The sequence below is a fragment of the Bombina bombina genome, chromosome 1, assembly GCF_027579735.1.
Source record: "Bombina bombina isolate aBomBom1 chromosome 1, aBomBom1.pri, whole genome shotgun sequence".
In the NCBI taxonomy this organism is placed as follows: domain Eukaryota; kingdom Metazoa; phylum Chordata; class Amphibia; order Anura; family Bombinatoridae; genus Bombina; species Bombina bombina.
Window position 1 is genome coordinate 613687306 of NC_069499.1, and position 20829 is coordinate 613708134.

General features: G+C 39.5%; 1 protein-coding gene across 5 annotated transcripts in view; it reads left to right on the top strand.

Annotated features, from left to right (window-relative positions):
• The first annotated feature begins 3001 nt into the window (after positions 1-3001).
• Positions 3002-20829, top strand: part of PHKA1 (phosphorylase kinase regulatory subunit alpha 1) — a 473866-nt gene continuing 456038 nt past the window's right edge. For 4 of the 5 annotated variants that reach the window (XM_053698997.1, XM_053698999.1, XM_053699000.1 and 1 more), the window contains exons 1-2: positions 3002-3129; positions 3500-3603. In XM_053698997.1, coding sequence (XP_053554972.1) covers positions 3523-3603 — 81 coding nt within the window. In that variant the 5' untranslated portion in view covers positions 3002-3129; positions 3500-3522. Of the gene's footprint in view, positions 3130-3223; positions 3364-3499; positions 3604-20829 lie in introns of those variants that run through there. The other variant, XM_053698998.1, reaches the window with a different exon arrangement.

Below are 20829 nucleotides of genomic sequence, written 5' to 3' on the forward strand. Positions count from 1 at the left end.
GACATAAGTATTAGAGAGCAAACACAAGGTAGAATATAATGTTCCTACATTTTATCCCTAAGTCTCTCTGGAATTTATCAGAGAAGGGTTAATATTTGTTCACTTCTCTCCACAATAACCCATCTTTCAACCTGACAATTGAATATGATATTATACCAGTGACACCTCATTATCTTATACCAACTGTGATTTACGTTTCACTGGGGACACACACCAGTATACTACTTTATTTAAGTAACATTTGGCCATCTCCTGCTAGTATATATGGTTACCTTAGAACCTTGACGGCCACCATATTTATAAATTCTGCACCATTTTGACCACTTTGTGTTTTTAATTACCGAATATTTTTTGTCTACCAATACAATAAAGATATAACTAATAAGTGTTGTGAGTGCTAATAAAGTACACACTTTACAAGTGTTTCTCACTTGACTTTCTCTGCTCATTCATTTCTTAGTGTACAGCACCTCTTTCCCGTTGTAATATCATATTAATGATTGCATAGACGATTTGATAACCAAAATAATCTAAGGAAACACGGATTGTGCCATTGCTGATTTTCCCTAAGTCGTAGAAAGCAATATCACCCTCAAAAAATTATATATGTATATATATATATATATATTTATATACACTGTATATACACAATCTTATTGTTATATATTAATTTATCATAGAAAATGGGAGAGATGCACTAGTGCACATTTCCCAATACTACAACAATATAGTAAACACAATATACAAAAACAAAAAATTATAAAAAACTAAATATCCAAAATGGAGGCAGCACTCTGTCAAAGGATGGTCGAACCCTGGTGAGAGATGATCTAAAAAAGAGAACACAGAGGCTTTACAATGGCCTAGTACCACAAAATCAAGTGACAATAGCAACACGACAAATGATTACTCACAAACGTGATGCATCCAATGGTGCTAATGGGACAGGCTGACACTTCACAGTAGTCCAGCTCAATGGATGGGAACAAGCTGTAATCCAGGGCAGGAAGAATAGGGGGTCACCACCAACACCTGTTTGTAAATATAAAGTGAACCACCATAGCCGAGTATAGTATGGTAAGGCAGAGTTGTAAGATTTGGTAACACAAAATAAAGAGCACCTCCAGTTGCAATAAAAGCAGACTGGGACTTCTCAGCCGCCCAGCAGACTGAACTCCACTGCCCAATAGGTAACACTCCAAGATCCAAGGTGTAGGGTGATAAAATCCAACACAGCAGCAAGTGTATATAATAAAAAACAATTTATTTATTAAAAGCAACGCGTTTCTCAGCCTCTATAGGGCTGTGTGTGGCCAGGAATGTCATGACGCTGGCACGCATGCGCAATACGGTCAAACTTTGTGAAACAGCTGATCCTGTGACGTGGGTTCGCTACTTTCACGATTTTGCTGTTTTCTCAGAACACCGGGTTGAAAACAATTTCATGTCACAGAGGGGGATCTGCCTTACATATATTCATAGTGAAATCAGTGGCCCAAAGGTCATTAACCCTTTGTTAATATCCAGGCATCCTAACTCTCCCTGAACTTCAGGGAGTCTCCCTGATTGTAATAGCAGCTCCCTGATGCCAGCAAATGGAGTGCAATCTCCCTGAAACTCCAAGTGCTATGATCCAATGTGGCCCAAATCCGTAAAAGTGTTTTTTTTAAGGAATGCCTTTAGTTGCTGGGACATTATAGAACCCTCAAAGCATGCATCAGTAACCAAAAAGTCCCCACTGATTTTAATAAAATAAAACAAATGCTACCTTATTTACTGCACGTAATTAAACTTCGTATTCTAAAATATTTAAGCATTCAACAAGCGTACGATCACTGGAGAATAGGTTTGTTGTATGTGGTTGTGCAATAAAGCTACTTTTTTTAAAATGTGACTTTAGTGGGAAGCTACTTTAATGATAAGTCTCTATCTTATTTAGGGTTTCAAGGTGTCCTATATATAACTGGGAGGGGGGGGGGGGGGTTGCGGTGCAGTAGCTCGCGAAGCCACCTCCCTGAAATGAGTTTTTGCAGGTTGGGATGTCTATAATATCAGCTACTTCTTCAAAATTGTAATACTTGTATTGATGCCAATGTGTGCACTTGAATAAAGGAATTCATCTCTGTGTAACAACTAACTACATTATATTAAACATATTTTTATTTAAATAAAAAACTATATTTTTTATTTTAAACTCAATTTAAAGCATTTTTTTTTTTAATAAGAAACTTACTTCCATAAATAAGAAACAGCTTGAATAAGAAACCAACACTTCCTTATCGGAAGACTCCTGTCTGTGGGTTTAGGAGACAGATCGTCAAAGCTTTGTCTGAGCAAAGTGGTTTAATTAAATCCGACTTGCTGCTCTAGCAATTTGTTGTCATTATTTGTTATACATTTGTAACTGTGTGCTTTTGGACCCTGCCAATACCCCGTATTATAATGCTGTATGTCATATAAACTCATTAGAGCTTAGCTATTTGGTTGAGCTTGTTTATAGGTTCATTTTTATGTAAATACATCATTTTCACATGTTGTATCAAATGTATCAACAGCTACATAATAAGCTGCTCCAACTCGCTCCTTGAGAAAACAAGTTGGAAGTGTCACGTGGTATAATGTCAAAGTTCGCAGCGGAACAGCGGCTCAGCCAATCAAAGCTTGTAACGCCCTCGTCTTTATTTGTATCTCAACTTATGGGGCGGTGCCAAGTTTCTCTAACTGCTTCGTATCCAATAAGAAGCGTGTATGTACGAGAAAGCCTGTCTAAGGAAGCACAGTGTGTACTATTGAAAGTCCCAGCTATTACTGTCCCCAAAAAACCCCAACCCAATCAGAAGCAAGAATCCTCCGTAACTTTCATTTGAGCCACGCCCTTTACGTCAGAGGGCACAGTTGGGGCGTGTTTGAGAGTTCTTATCCTCGCAGTTATCCCCGTTTAATCCTCTAAAAGGGGCGTGGTTTAGGAACATTAGCTACACCCACTTCAGAAAGTTAGACAAAACAGCGTAGGGGGCGTGGCTAAAGCTGTGGCACTGGCAGGCAGTGAGTTTGAGAGAGAGCTCAGCTCAGTGAAAAGAGTAAACCCGGGAAGGAAGTGCAGAGTCACCAGCTGGCAGGGGCAAAGGGGTAATTGAGAGCCCACTCAACTGCAACACTTTTTATATCGTAGTAAATACATTATATGTTCTTTCAGCAAAAGTAACAAATGCTGTGAATGAGCTAATTATAGGGCTGTAAATATTAATATTTTAAGGGTTAACTAAATCTAGAATTTATGGGTATGGGTAGTATTTGTGCGCAGACTTCTAGATCATCAACTACAATACAGAGGTCCATTAGCACAGAGAAGCAGTAACCCACGTAAGGGATTCATGTTATTGCTTAGTTTGGTGATTGCACATTGTAAATGTGTTTTAAATAAAAAATAGAAATAAACGGATTGGGTGGAGCAGGGTGTACCTAGAAGATTTTTATAATGTTGATGGTTCATTTCTAGGGTTTGGGGTCTGGTCCCTGTCCATGATGAGGAGCAGGAGTAATTCTGGAGTGCGGTTGGATAGATATGCCAAGCTTGTCCAGCAAACTATCCTCTGTCACCAGGTCAGTGCATAGCCTCTGTATCACTGATTTTGTTCACACATGAGTGGGATGGTTGCCAATGTCACTTTCTTTTGCAAGTCTAAAGTATACTATGGTCAGTCCTGGTTATTTATTAAATTGGGTACACTCTTTTTAATATGAACTGATATACTAAGCATTGCTCTTTAATGCTGCTTATTGCTGAACCTACTGATAAATCATTGGAGCCAAAAGGATACTAGAGAATAGCATTATGATATTGCTACATTGAGTTTATAAATTATACATATGGAAATGACTGTTTATTTATTGATTAGGTTGTAATACAACCACACCTGCTAGACAGGTAACGTCAGAATAAGTATGATGAACGTAGATCTGATTGGAGGATGGGCGTTTTAAATGAGACTCCAGGTGAGGGGGACTTTATGGCCGATGAAGCGGTGCAGAAACGTGTTGCATTTGGTCACCTTGTAAAAGCCATATCTTAACACTGCAATTTTTGCTGTTTTTTATGATTAGTTTTTATATTATATTCTGTATACTTTTATTAAAATTTTGGCCTATATATTGGCATTCTGTCAAGTCCTGCAGGAAGGAGGTTGCCAGTGTTTTGTTTGCCTTAGAGTTTTATTGTTGAATCTATTGTTACTCTTATTTATCAACTGGCAACCAACTACAGCATTCTAAGATTAACTTGGTATTTATTTTTATTATAATTGGAACAATTTGGGATGGGTGTGTGGGCTGTGTCTGAGCCTGCTTGAGTTGTGTGTGTGTGTGTTTTTTTTCCCTTTCAGAGCACTGGATCTCTACCAGGCTGTCAGAACACAGCTATATCTCAAAGCCTCTATAATCTAGATGAAGTTGAAATGATCTATAGTGGATACTTTGTAACCAGTGATATTTACCAATACCTTTTAACATTGTGACAGACTATTCTCATTCAACCCACTCTTTTGATGTTCTGTTTCCTTGAGCATAAGTCATTTTGATCCTAAAAAAATGTCATGTCACAAGTTGCTGCATTTTGTCAACCTACACTACTTATTTTGCTTAAAAAACATCATCTGTTTGTAATGAATTAGTGAATATTTTAAAGGGATATAAAAACCAATTTAATTTTGTGATTGACAAAGCATACAATTTTAACAAAAGTATCCAATTTAATTCTATTGTCAAATTTTGTTTATTTCCCATTGTATCCTTTGTTAAAGAGATATTTAAATCCAAGATATCCGATCTTAGAAACAAGGGGCTGCACTATCACTTTAACTGTGATCAATGGAGACAAATACAGAAGTAATGACAAAAACCCTCCACTTATTGATATAATTAAAAAGTTATGTAACCACTCATGTCTATAATTTATTATGTAAGTGTCCAATATATTACACCACGGCTGCTCTTCTCCGGAAAAGACAACTTCCACCTGCACTCTGAAACAGACAAAAAAAGATGAAGATGTGCCTCCTGGTGCATTCACACAGACTGGGATCTCAGGGTCCAAGCTCACTGCCTCCGGGAAGGGTAAATTCCCCACGGCCGCTCCTAATCGATCGAAATAGAAGGAAGCCGTGCTTCAAATGAAAAATGTTTATTTAAAAAGCCGAGGGAACAAGTCGTCTCCATCTGAAAAAAAATCTATTGTTACCAGGGGACATGAAAGGCATAGTAACCCAGAGGGTGACACATTTTTCCCTCAACTTTTTAATGTTGTTGGCTTTTTAAATAGATTTTTTATTTGAAGCAGAACTTCCTTCTGTTTTCATCCAGCATTTAGAGCGGCTGTGGGGAATTTACCCTTCCTGGGAAGCTGGGACAATGTGAGATCCTAGTCTGTGTGAATCAGCACACTCGAGTGCTGCCTGATTTGTGAGTATATTTGCCTTCTACTTGTTTGAGAAGAGTGGGCTTCTCCATTTTTTTTTTATCTGTTTCAGAGTGCAGGTGTTTGTTAAAGAGATGCCTAGGTAGGTATCTGGAGCACTACATGACAGGAAATCTTGTGCCTCTGCATATGGATAACATTCTTATAAAATTGCTGCCATATAGAGCTCCAGACTCATGCATGCTCTTGAGCTTACGTCCCTGGTTTCCAACAAAAGCTACCACGAGACCGAAGAAAATTTGATAATAGAAGTAAACAATAAAGTCTTTCTGAATCATGAGAGAATGATTTCCCAAAAAAAGACTAAATTATGTATTCTCTAAATAAGAATAACATATGTATTATTTTGCCCACAATCAAATATTAAATGTAATGTAGGGGGAGCAGTGGTGAAAATCTTGGCCCTGCAGGCCCCCCAGCTTTTAAGGCCGCATCACCTGCTGGGGACCAGTGGCCACGAGCAGAGGGAGGCCACGGAGCGACCTGTGCGCACAGCACACGTTGCAAGGCCGCTCTGCTGCAGACCAGGCGGGGAGGGGGTTAGGAGCCAGGGAGCCTAGAACAACATTTGCTGGCGGGCCTAGAAAAAAATTGTTGCTCCCCTGAGAGGAAGGGAACACATTTAATAGCAAACTAAGGAACAAAACAGTTGCAAGATTTCAGAACACGTAGATCGTCTTCATTAGGATATCTCTCCTTTTAATTAATGCTTATTTTCCATCCTCTGACTAACATGGTACCGGCTCTTCCCTACAAAATAAAAATAAAATAATTGATATGTTTTAAATGTCTTTCACACATTAACATATTCACTAATTCATTAGAAACATCTAAATTGTTTATATCAAAACAATTATTATATGGTTAAAAAATGCATTGCACTTTATTTCCTGATTCTTGATCTTCTATTCGCCATTTCCAGCCGCGTTCCTGATTGTATTGTAGCATTGCCAGGATCAGTAAGCAGGTGCTTTGTATCTTGGGGTGTCTTCTTTACCAGATATCATACTTTGAACTCTGGTTAATGCACAATGCGGCACCTTCGCTCTCTAACACTAGGTTAATGTTCCTTGTTTGAATAGGATGTAAAGCTGAAATAATTCTCAGCCGATGGAGTAAATGAAAGGGCACCCAGTTTCTAAACAGCACAGCATATAAATATACACATTAATATTAGTTGAAAGATAACAACATGCTCTCATTCATTAGAGCATGCCATTTTAAGACTATCCACCCTACACTAATATGTGATTAACCCTCACAAAGGGGTTTAACACACAGAAATGGCACTCGGGAACCCACTGAGCACAGCTGGTCCCGAGCAAAGGTTGCTGATGATCCAATCAGCAGCACTAACTGCACATCTGATCCAGGAATTAAAGACACAGTAGTGTTCGGTTAATATTCCTAAAATTACATGCTCTAACAAATTATATCATGTCGTTTTTTCGACTATTATATTTAAAATGCAGAAAAAACTTTGATTGGCCAAAGGAAACATCTGTCCTTAGTATTGCTGGAAAAACACCTACAATCTTCTTTTTATTTATTTAACCTTTTAATGCCGTTATGCCATTGTATTCCATCACAAAGGCACTGGGCTTTAAAGCCGTTATGACGGAATACAACGTCATCGCAAACGGCTGTCCTGAAGCCTACTAGGCTTGCAGGATTTGATCGCGGTCTGGAGGGCGTTCTTAGCATCTTAGGGATGCCCCCAGACCCTATAATTGAAATCTCACGATCTTTTGCACGATAACGTGATTTCAATTTGTCTACATCGGAACGCTGTTTTTAACCCGGTCATGAAAGGGTTAAAGGACCAGTATATATAGAAGATTTGCTTAATCAACAAATGCATGATAAAAAGACTGCAATAAAACTCCCCCTGTATCATGTGACAACCATCAGCCAATCACAAATGCATATACGTATATTCTCTGAATTCTTGCACAGTAGGAGCAGGTGACTCAAAAAGTGTAAATAAAAAAAAAAGCCTGTGCACATGTGACAGACCCCTCTGTCAACCTCCCTACGGATTATGAATTTGGGCATTATGTTAAGTCACCCTGTGCCCATTATAGGTACAGGGTGTAAATCCAACAGTACTGGAGGGGTTAACTTCAGTTTTGAGTAACTGTTTTGTCTAAGACAGTTGGAGTTGTTTAAAAAACAGAAGTAAGCAGGAGAAGGACTATAAACAAGTATCTGAGCAAAAGGACCTGATTTTATAGAAAACACAGAGCTCTGAGAGTTGAAGGAGAGTGTCAACCAGGTGGGAGACCTTCATAAATACCGGGCATATAGCCCTCAATAAAGTAGATTCTGTTTTACCCTCAAGACGGAGCTTGGTCTCGTGTTTGTGGGGAAATTAACTGGATTTGTGTGTTGCTGATCCGTATTCAGGGCATCTTTCATCTGGTATTAACCCTCGATAACAGGGTTATACCATAACATTGGTGGCAAGCGACGGGGTGGTCCTCAACGCCCAGAAGAGCAACTACACATCCGGACCTAATGGAATACCGTATGAAAGGCTGAAAAGAGCCACCCTTAAAGATCTGCTAGAACAACGGGGCCGACAGCCCAGTAACCTCAGGAAGAGGGAGATTATTACAATACTGACCGAGATGGACGGAGTACCAGACCCTGAAGGAACCAATGAGCCCAGCATATCAGACAGAACCCCCGAAGAAGCAAGCTTTGACCGGGCGGTTAAAATAAGACTGGCACATTATGACCCCAACCCGTCTGCCGAAATTATCGATCGGGTCATAGCAGCCGTGGAGGCCAAACTACTTCTCCAAAGCGGCGCAGCAGGAGCCCAAGTCACAGTAACCCCAGTGGAAAAGAGAAAAGTACATTTTGCAGCTTTTAAAAACTTCATTGAAACAGAAGGAGAGATTGATGGGTACCTTGCAGATTTTGAGAGACAATGTGCACTACACAAGGTACCCGGAGAGGACTGGGTCACGATATTATCCGGCCGGGCCAGCGAGGCTTTTCGGGCCATTCTAGATGAGGAAGTCAGGGATTATAATGCTGTAAAAGAGGCTCTGCTCTCCAGGTATGCGATTACACCGGAGGCATACAGGAGACGGTTCAGAGACACTGTTAAACTAGCTGGAGATTCCTACGTCGAGTGGGCATATAAGGTGCACCGCACAGCAGCTCACTGGATAGCGGGGTGCCAAGCCGTATCTGGGGAAGAGGTGCTGCAGCTATTCCTGTTGGATCATTGCTTCGACAAGTTATCCGCAGGAGTTAGAGAGTGGGTTCGGGACCGTAAACCCTCCACCCTGCATGAAGCTGCTCACCTGGCAGATGAGTATACGGATGCCCACAAACTGGACACTGCTACCACTAAGATCCCTGCCAGAGTGGAGTACAGACCCACAGTCACCCCAGCAGCTACCAGTTACCAACCCCCGGCGCACCGCTCTACCACACCGCCTTCAGCCACAAACTATCCTCAGACAGCCCGGTTCAACTCACGGGATTACTCACAGCCTATTCGGTGATTTGGATGTAAGCAACTAGGGCACAAAAGACCAGAGTGTCCCCTAAACACAGCGAACCAAGCACAGTCCTGGAGAAGACCCGTTGGCGGAAACCCACGTAACCCTCTACCTGCTGCCCACTGCGTAGAGGAGGAAGAATGCTGGGGCATCCTACATGAAGCAGACCCTGTGCAAGCTGCCCACCGGGATAACCGGCAACAGCACCGGCAACTGGTTAAAGTGAATGGGAAGGAGGCCAGTGGTCTACGGGATACTGGTGCTACCATGACCTTGCTCCAAAAGAACTTGGTGTCTGAGAACCAGCACACCGGAGACACTGTGGCTGTGAGGGTAGCAGGGGGCGCTGTGTTCCGCCTACCTGTTGACCGTGTACATTTGGATTGGGGAGTGGGCTCTAGACATGTGAATGTGGGGGTCATTAAGGACTTACCAGCTGATGTTCTCCTTGGAAATGACTTGGCCCCGCTTGTTTCTGCCTACGCTCCCATGGGTCCCGCCAATGTTAACCCTGTGACTACCCGTGCCCAGATCCGTGCCGCAGAGACTGACCCACCTGCTGCTGAGCCCCAGGACGCTGAGCTCAGTAAATCTCTGTCCACTATTGATACGTGGAAGTCCCGTTACAATGCACTGATGAAGGAGAAGAGTCAAGTAGAGGATGAAATGGTCACATTAAACAATCACGTAACGGTGCTAGCGGGAGAAAAGAGGAGCGCAGAGGAAAAAGCGCGTTTAGAACGGGAATCTCTGCTAGACAAGCTGCACCGACAGACAGCAGAAAACACCAGCTTCAGAGTGGAACATGAAACTTTAAAGACAAACTTAGCGACACTGGAGGAGAAGCTGACGCTGGCTCATAGTGAGGTGCAACAACTCAAGGGCACCCTACGTCAGTAGGAAGGACTTGTGGATACCTATAAAGAGCAGGTACAAAAAACTTGTAAAGAAGCCGATGAGATTTGTCTCCAACTGGAAAGAAGCGTCTCTGAAAACAAAAACTTGAAGGAATGTTTAGCCCTGGTCTGGGCACTGAAGAAGTTGAACCCTTATTTATTCGGACAGGAATTCTCTCTCATAACGGGAATGCAGATGGATTGTCCCGGCAAACTGACATTCCTACCACCTCCTAGTCCGGTCATCCTCAAGTTGACCCGCCAAAGGGTCAAGCCGGGTCTGCCGGAGTGTCCCACCAGGAGGGGGCCATGTGACAGACCCCTCTGTCAACCTCCCTACGGATTATGGATTTGGGCATTATGTTAAGTCACCCTGTGCCCATAGGTACAGGGTGCAAATTCAACAGTACTGGAGGGGTTAACTTCAGTTTTGAGTAACTGTTATTGGAGGGGTTAACTTCAGTTTTGAGTAACTGTTTTGTCTAAGACAGTTGGAGTTGTTTAAAAACCAGAAGTAAGCAGGAGAAGGACTATAAACAAGTATCTGAGCAAAAGGACCTGATTTTAAAGAAAACACAGAGCTCTGAGAGTTGAAGGAGAGTGTCAACCAGGTGGGAGACCTTCATAAATACTGGGCATATAGCCCTCAATAAAGTAGATTCTGTTTTACCCTCAAGACGGAGCTTGGTCTCGTGTTTGTGGGGAAATTAACTGGATTTGTGTGTTGCTGATCCATATTCAGGGCATCTTTCATCTGGCACCTTCGCTCTCTAACACTAGGTTAATGTTCCTTGTTTGAATAGGATGTAAAGCTGAAATAATCTACAGCCGATGTAGATTATTTCAGCTTTACATCCTATTCCCAGCTTTACATCCTATTCCCAGTTTCTAAACAGCACAGCATATAAATATACACATTAATAATAGTTGAAAGATAACAACATGCTCTCATTCATTAGAGCATGCCATTTTAAGACTATCCACCCTACACTAATATGTGTTTAACCCTCACAAAGGGGTTTAACACACAGAAATGGCACTCTGGAACCCACTGAGCACAGCTGGTCCCGAGCAAAGGTTGCTGATGATCCAATCAGCAGCACTAACTGCACATCTGATCCAGGAATTAAAGACACAGTAGTGTTCGGTTAATATTCCTAAAATTACATGCTCTAACAAATTATATCATGTCGTTTTTTCGACTATTATATTTAAAATACAGAAAAAACTTTGATTGGCCAAAGGAGACATCTGTCCTTAGTATTTCTGGAAAAACACCTACAATCTTCTTTTTATTTATTTAACCTTTTAATGCCGTTATGCCATTGTATTCCGTCACAAAGGCACTGGGCTTTAAAGCCGTTATGACGGAATACAACGTCATCGCAAACGGCTGTCCTGAAGCCTACTAGGCTTGCAGGATTTGATCGCGGTCTGGAGGGCGTTCTTAGGTACGCCCCCAGACCCTATAATTGAAATCTCGCGATCTTTTGCACGATCACGTGATTTCAATTTGTCTACATCGGAACGCTGTTTTTAACCCGGTCATGAAAGGGTTAAAGGACCAGTAAATATAGAAGATTTGCTTAATCAACAAATGCATGATAAAAAGACAATGCAATAAAACTCCCCCTGTATCATGTGACAGCCATCAGCCAATCACAAATGCATATACGTATATTCTCTGAATTCTTGCACAGTAGGAGCTGGTGACTCAAAAAGTGTAAATAAAAAAAAGCCTGTGCACATTTTTGTTAATTTAAGTAAATTGGAAAGTTGTTTAAAATTGAATGCTCTATCTGAATCATGAAAGTTTAATTTTGACTTGAGTGACCTTTTTACTCAGCAGAATCAGCAGTATTCTTTGAGCATAAGCAGTGTCTGAGCCGTGTATATGTTGCAGGTAAAGTCAGAAATTGGGTAATCCTAGTATTACCCAGGTAAAACTGACATTACCCAAGTAGCTGTGGGTAAAGTCTGATGTAACATAATAAATCTACTCAGAGTGCATTGAGTCACTGCATTAAACATATATACGATACACTGTAATTCACACATCTTCACTATATTTTTTGCCACCGCCTGGGGGGTTCACTTGGTATGGATGCTAGAGGTTCGGTAGGCAGCTTCCTTCAACTCCCTAGGCAGAGGCAAAAAAAATAGTGTAGATGGGGGAATTGCATTACTTCGGGCTTTACCCAGAGCCGCTTGGGTATTGTCAGCGTTACCCAGGTAATCCTAGGATTACCCAGATTTCGAACTTTACCCGTAACATATATATATATATACTGTAGATGTGCTTGACAGTTAATCAAGTTCACTCTCAGTATTCTCCTAGATTGGTACCAGGTGACTATGAAAGGCATCACCGTTAGAGTTAAAGGCATTTATATTAGGGCATTGTATTATTCCACTGTTGCTTAAAGGGATAGATAGGTCAAAATTGAAATGTGCATAAATTAATTTAAATAGAATAGAAGCATTTTTGCATTTAGCAAAAATTGTTGTAATTAAAGGGATAGGAAAGTCAAAATTAAACTTGCACGATTCAGATAGAGCGTCATTTTAAGACACTTTTAAATTCACTTCTATTTTAAAATGTGCTTCGTTCTCTTAGTATCCCTTGTTAAAAATGAATACCCACATATCATACACTAGTGGGAGCTGCTGCTAATTGGTGCCTGCACACATTTGTTGCTTGTGATTGGCTAAATAGATATTTTCATCTTCCTGTCAGTAGTGCAATGCTGTCCCTTCAGCAATGGATAACAAGAGAATGAAGACAATTAATAGAATTAAATTGGAACGGTGTTTAAAATTGTATGTTCTATCTGAATCATAAAAGAACATTTTGGGGTTTACTATCCCTTTAATGTTATTACTGGTTTTCAGTTGCAGCCTGTGAGGGCCTGTGCATCAGTAGTCAAGGATCATAAGTTAAAGGATTACTGTAAAAAATTGTTTATAACTAGTCAGGGCCTATGAAAACCCAAAAACTTCCCTCGCCCACTGGGCGAGTAAATCACAAAACTTACCAGCCTGCAAGAAACTTTAGTCGCCCGTGCATATCTGCATGTAGTGTGTATATATCTTATTAAAAATGCAATATAAATAGTGTTATTGTAATCTCACATGCAGTGCAGACAGAGGTCCCAATTTGAATGCTTTACTACTTGGGACTTTAGCATTAATAAAAAGGCTTTAAAATATTTTTCGATCACCAGGTAGAAAAAAACAAGGATATTCTATCTTTGTAATACTGTATGTACCGTCTTCACTTATTTTCCCCTAAGGGAAAAAAAATATATAATTGAGCTTTTGTTTACTTCAGCATATGTGGGGTTACAATTAACGAAGTATATTTAATGCTGCCACCCTTCAACCTATAGCGCTTTGACATAACGAGCATGTTAAAAACACATTTTTTTCCCCTTTCTGCCCGGCTGCCTTTCAACTACTAACACGACTGTCAGTGCTGCACTAGCATATTTGACTGAGTGCATCCATGGAGATGGTATGTTCTCTACAAATTGGTAAAGTCAGTTATTGGAGCATCAATAGCGTCCAAAAAAATTGTGCACTGCTCTATATTGTTATGGTAGGCAGCTTGCTTGTGTACATTGTGCTGAAGTACTGCAGAGGACCCTGGAGGTGAGCAAGCTGCCTACCATAACTATATAGTCACTTTAACCCATACTTCATTCATACACACACACAGAGAAGAAACACTTGCCGCTCTAGCAGGATGTCTTCCTTAGGGGTGGGAAGTAGCAACTGACAAGGAAGAGACCAAGAGCCATGGAGATAAGGGGAGGTCTTTGAATGCATTTAACAGAAAGAACCTCCTCTTTCTACCCTCCTTTCCCATGTGTGCGCATATGTGAAAGGCAATTTGACATTTTTTATTATTGCTTCTTGTATCCCACTTAAAATGTCAGGTCGCCGCTCGGGCTGGTAACTTAAAAATTTTACTTGCCCGCAAGAAATTTAGGCCGCCATTGGCGACCGGACTGGTCTATTCATATGCCCTGCTAGTATTAAAAAAAAAAAAAAAAAGTATTGTTCAATATCAAACTAATAAAATGCACTTACTGCAAATGTTGAACGATCCGTTTATCATTTAAAAAAACGTTTTTTATAATTTTAATAATGATATCATGAAATTACAACCCACTAATATGGGCTGTGCAAGCCTTCATTGCTTCCTACAATCGGCGGCCATTTCGTTGCATATAATTAAAATATTTGCTTGTCGTCTTGTTCGTTCCGTCTATTTTGATCGCGCATGCTTTTCTTCATCTGAAGCCAATATTACCTGCAACCACATAGTGGAATGTTTCATTCAGTCATCCTTCATTCAACACAAACATCCAGCGAGTGACGTCTTCAATGAAGTTGCGCAAGCTTGCGCATGCGCATCGTGTGCCGCCATGTTCCAACCTGGGTTGTCAGCCTGGATTCGACAAACGGAAACGGGTACCCATGGAGTATGTTTGGAAATTGTTCTAAAATGAAAACAAGTTTGCGGCAAAACGGTAAACCTTTTAAAAACAATATTATATTGAAAAGGGTATTGATTCACTATGTTAAATTAATTTATGCAAACTTTTAAATGTCGCTTTAAAACTGTAGTTCTGTCTTGATTAAATCTGTTCTAAGATGTATAATCTAAACTAAAAATATTGTAGTGAGATCTGTTTCTGGTATAAAGAGACGTTAAATAAAAAAAAAATCCTATAAAATGTGAAATTGTGTAGTGTAAAACCCTGCAGTACATTTTCATTAGATATTTTACTGTGTTTTTTCAGAAATGTAGCTCTTGGTATTAGGAAGCTGGTGTGTATAATCTCTGTGTCCCTGGACTGCAAATTTTATTAACAAAAGTACAGTTTTAAATGCATCTAAAACATTTATTTTGTGTGCAGATGTTTTGCAATATACTGCTTGATAACTGATAAAAAAAACCCCTAAGTTTAAATATTAAAAAATACTCTAATGTCCCTTTTAATGTGTAGTGAGATTTTTTTTCTTTTTCTTTCTATCTTAAAATAGGTCTTGCCCACTTGGATCAGTGTGCACTATTTACCGGCAGTGACCTGTTTAAGTTGCGAGTTCATGCCAGGGCAAACTGTATTTACAGCAGTGACATGTTTATGCATCAGTCACGGATCAATATTTTCTTGTTGCAATGAAATATTTATGGAGTTTAAATATGGAAGGTTAATATACAGATTGCACATTTCTGACATCTAAATATTTGTAAAGCAAGGCTCAACAAACAGTAGGGATTTAAAGGCACATGAAACCCCAAATTTATCTTTCATGATTTAGAGCATAACATTTTAAACCACTTTCCAATTAGGTAGCCCTCAGTTTACGCCGGGGTTAGGTTCCAGAAGGAATGGTTGTAAATTGAAACCCAGTTTATAATGTAAGTCAATGGGAAGTGATGGAGTTAGGTTCCAGGCCCCTCTCAAAATTGGCATAAGTAACACCTAATACATTATTTTTAAAGCTTTGAAATGAAGACTTTAAATGCTAAACAGCATTATAAACCTAATAAAATAATCATACAACACAGAATATATAATTAAACTAAGTTAAATGAACAAAAACATTTGCTAAACAGCATTATAAACCTAATAAAATCACACAACACAGACTTTATTTGCATTTTTATGCATTCCAATCTGGACTGATTTATAGACAGGAAGATATTGTTCCTTTGCAAGCTGCTCGATAGCTCAGGTCTGGTTAAACTGATTAATTTCAGCTTGCTTGGCCTGCATATCTTTGCTGCAACACAAGCAGATAGCTCCACCTACTGGCTATTTTAATCAATGCACTGCTTTTCAATGCTTTTCAATAGCAGTCACATGACTAAAAAAAAGGTTGTTATTCTGACACGGTGCAAATTGAACCGTTGCAAACCGAGGACCACCTGTACTTGTATTAGCAAATATGCTTTTTTATTTTTTCATCTTGGTATAATCTGTTAAAGAGCAGCAATGCACTTCCTGGAGGTGGCTGCGCATACCTGGGGAGCCAATGACAAAACACACGTGTAGCCACCAATCGGCAGCTTGCTCCCAGTATTGCAAATTAGATAATAGAAGTCAATTAAAACATTATTAAAAGTGCATGCTCTATCTGAATATTGAAAGTTTAATTTTGGCTTTACTGTCCTTTTAAAGAACAATTGTGCTGTTTTAAAGCTTTGGTGGACAGCTGGTGGCTTTACCTGTGGTTCCTTCCCCTGTCCAAGAGTGAGTTAATATGGCAGTAGCAATAAATATTGATCAACAAAGACATTCAAGGGAATATGTTTATTACTCATACTTTGTGGATATTGTTCTAGGTTCTTAGACAGTTTTCATCTCTGTAATAGAGCTCAGGGAAATGTCAAGCTTTCAAAACCATCAAGATCTATGCTATACATTTATTTTGAAGATCATATAACTTTTAGTTTTTGCAGCAGAAGCTTCACACTTTTTTGACCTGGCTCACTGGAGATGTAATATTAGCAACCACAGTGGGGTGGGGAGCAGACATTTGCTGAAAATAGCTGCCCAGGGATGGCACTGTTCTGAAGACTGCATGAAACTGTGTAAGTGATGCTGGTTAAAAAAGACTCATGTGACACCATGAAACTGATGACACCACTCTAAGGGTGTTGTTGCAGTCATGTCACTGTTAATAGGCTGCTGTGTTTATATAAGAAACTGACCCTTTAAAGGAGCGCTCATTTTTAAACAGAAGTCCCAAAAATTGTGTTCTTAAATAGAGTTGCAGGGTTGATAGTGAAACAATAACATGCTATAGAAATGTCACTTTAAATTAAAGAATGAGGAAGAGAAATAATGAAAGTATTGCATTTTTTTTTACATAATATTGTATATTACATATTAGTCTTCTGTTCATAGCTGGCTGCAAGTATTTCCTTTAGCTGGAGCCTCCAAGTTGCCAGAGGTCATTTTTAATGCATTCAAAAGATTTGTCAACTAACAGTTGTTTGCAGAAACCCTGCATATAAAATAAATGGCTTAAAAGCATTTTAGCACATTTTGAATTATTTGGTAGTCCGGGGACCTAACCCTTGAAATACCTCTTTTTTTCTTATATGTTTATCTTGTTTGTTGTGGACAATTGGCAACAGATATAAAGAGCTTCCGTGGTGTGTGTTAATATTGATTGCTCTTTATAAATACAGTTTAAAGGGACAGTATACACTCATTTTCATATAACTGCATGTAATAGACACTACTATAAGGAATAAGATGCACAGATACTGATATAAAAATCCAGTATAAAAATGTTTAAAAACTTACTTAGAAGCTCTCAGTTTAGCTCTGTTGAAAAGGTAGCTGGAAAGCCCACTGCAAGTGGGAAATAACCCTCCCCCTTCTTTTGCATATGAAAAGACCCTTTACACAAACAGGAGCAAGCTGGAGAAGGTAGCTGACAGTATTCTCATAAAACTTTGGGGCTTGGTTAGGAGTATGAAAATCAGAGCAATGTTATTTTAAAATAAGCAAAACTATACATTAAAAAACCCCAAAAAAACAACAACTTTATGGGCTATATAAATAGATAATTTACAAAACATTTATGCAAAGATAAAATGTATATAATGTCCCTTTAACTATTGAAATCTTTTGACAGTGCTGAATTTTTAAAGAGCTGTGATACTTGATGTAAAGTTGCAGTGCATTGTCAGAGTATCTTCGTGTTGTGTCTTGCAAGCGACACTATTTTGGATCCTGATCAAACAATCACAGTGCAGAATGTGAAGTTAGAATTCTGAATCCTGCAGGCTACACCTCAGTCTCCCTGGGGGCAATGGAAAAGACCCCTACATTTTTAAAGTTATATTACAAGAAAGTGTTGTGTATAAATGATGAAAGCATATTGCAAAGCTACACATAGATGCAACTTTTATAAGGAAGTCAATTTAACATCTTTTCAAGAAAGAGGAAATCCTGTTTCTTTCAAAACAGAGCATCATACCTGTCCAATGAACCCTAAAGTAGGACTTAAATAAAAACAAAAAACTAACAGTAAGTTGTGGAGAAACTGCCCCCTGTAAAAAGATACATTTGTTTGGGATTTAGCTTGCCCACAAGTATTAAAGGGACAGTCTACAATAGAATTGTTATTGTTTTAAAAGATAGATAATCCCTTTATTTCCCATTCCCCAGTTTTGCATAACCAACACAGTTATATTAATTTCCTTTAACCTCTGTGATTACCTTGCATCTAAGCATCTTCTGACAGTCCCTGATCATGACTTTTTTTTTTATTATCTATTGACTTGCATTTAGTACTCAAAGGGGCAGTATACTATAAAATTGTTTTTCTCTTAATGTGTTTCCAATTACTGTTTGACCAGCAGCAGAGTATAAAATGTATGAGATTTGCTTTCTAAGGCTTATTTGTGTATATGAATTAGCTGGTTGGAACTGCCGCAAGTGCCTGTGCAGTGGTGGTAGGAAGCCACAGATGGGGGGGCAGCCATTATGCTGAGGGGGGAGGTGCTCCCCTGTCCCCCTCCCTCGTAATGCCACTGAGTGGGACAGAGAGATACTAAAATGTTAATGTTCCATTGTTCTCTCTAAGTATCGACCTTACTGTGTATACAATGAGAGATATCTATGATTTTGTATAAATATAGAAATATAAGCTAATGAGGTGTGCTTTTCCTGCAAGCTGAGACCATTTGATTGGGTCGTAGTTTCAATTAGCTATTTCATAAACAAAATATACCCAAAGGACAAAATTCCCATATATTTTAAACTCTGCAGCTGGTATCACAAGTAATTGGAAACACATAGGGCCAGAATACAAGTGGAGTGGTAATTATCACTCCCGCTCGAGCACTAACTGCGCTAGAAGTTCAGCTTTTTGCGCTCCATGGGTTGCATTCGTATTATGAAAAGAAAGTAAACTGTTTTCGCTCTTGCCCTAACCCGGAGAGTGCAAAAGCTTGAATTTAGAATATCTTGTGCACATTCACGTATTCCCCCAAGTCAATGGAGCATAAAAAGTAGAAAAACCCTAACACCCAACCCGTGCGCAAACCCAATTGCTAATTCTCATGTGCGCTAACACGAAATGAAAATATAAATATTTCACATTCCAATGTTCACGTGACAGAATATGTAATATTTATTAAAAAAACACACACACACACATATAAACACTTATTTATATTCTGCTATGTACAGAACATTGGAATGGAATACACACTATAACACTATTAAATATGAATATTGCATTAATATGCTTTTACATGTTTTCATCTACTTGACTGTAAAGGTTTTCAATGCACTTCTATATATGTGTACATATGTATTGATGTGTGTGTGTATATAACTATCTTCACCAAAAGACAGGAACAAACCAGGATTTTTTATAAAAATACTGGTTTGTCCCTGTCTTTTGGTGAAGCTATATTTCTTACACAGAACATCCGGGTGGTTGACCCAAGGAGGGCGGATTCACTTAAAGCTGGTTTTTATTTATATATACAGCAAAGAGGAAGTCACTCACAGGGTCTTGCAAAAAGATAAAGTATTTATTTTAACGTTTCGGTTGTTACCCCTTTCTCAAAAAACAGCACAGTGTGAAACAGTATGCTCACCCCCCTTAAATACCCCTGCACAGCAAACAATCAGTGTTGTAAACACCCTGGCACCCGGAAGTAAAACCACGTCACATGATACAAGGTTGGCATAGCAACCAGAAGCTCAGTAGTGTAAACCAAGTGAAAGTTAAAAACATAGTAAAAGTTAAAAACACAAGCAAAACAGATTGTTAGGAGCAATATACAAATACAAACATGGGTTTAAACAAAAAATGTTAACAACCAAACAAGCTGTAGTATATTATCATGCAGATAGCGTTAATCACCAGGGTGACCGTAATCACACAGCATAAATACACGTAGCCATATACAGCCTCAACCATATCATATCATAATGTACAGGTAATGAACTACTGGACAATTTGCGGAGCCCAGGTATTGAACTACCAATAGCGGTCTTCTAAAGTCCCCCCTGTCATTTCATGCAGGTAGAAGTAGCGAGGCATAGAGGCAAAACACACAAGCCTGGTCGAACCTGCAGTGATAGTAGTTATCACACACTCCATGCCACGGCACATAACCAATGCAGATACCCAAGGGAAGATATCAGACAACTTAGCAAAGCAAAAAATAGGACAACTTAAACAAAGTACACTTCAAAAAAACATAACTTAAGAAAATACCCAAGAGAATGTAAACACATAGTTAGAGGCAGTCCCTTATATGGTGTACCTTACTTGATTAGATAATGTCCGATAGAACCAAAGGCAGGAACAGTCTTGAAAATAGTGAGGTGGTTCATTAGAGAGTCTTGTCCCTATAAACAGCAGTGCCAGTCAAGGTGGACATTGAGCCCCCGGGGGGTCATTGTCCCAAGATTAAAAAAATCCATCTTGACTCTCTTTGTAAGAGAATTTTAGCCCTGTCACCCCCCCCCCGCTTAGTGGGGGGATGTGGTCGATAATGATGTATTTAAGGTCGGTTACCTTGTGTCCTGCCTTCACGAAATGCCGTGCCACCGGCTGATCTGATGTGCCTTTATCCAATGCTACACGAACCGCGGACCTGTGGTTGGCCATTCTGGTCCTTAAGTCATCCACCGTTTTTCCTACATAAAACATCCTGCACACACAATGCAGGAGGTATACAATGAATGTTGTGGTACAGGTTACCCTGTGTCTGATCTTAAACTTTATGGTGGAATACGGATGGATGAAGAAGCTACCTGTAGAGAGACCTCCACAGGTGGTGCAACCCAGGCACCTAAAACAACCTTTCTTAGTTTTAAGCTAGGTGTCATTGCTGTAACAGTTCCTGGGGTCAGTTTTTATTAGCTGATCCCTCAGTGAGGTAGCTCTG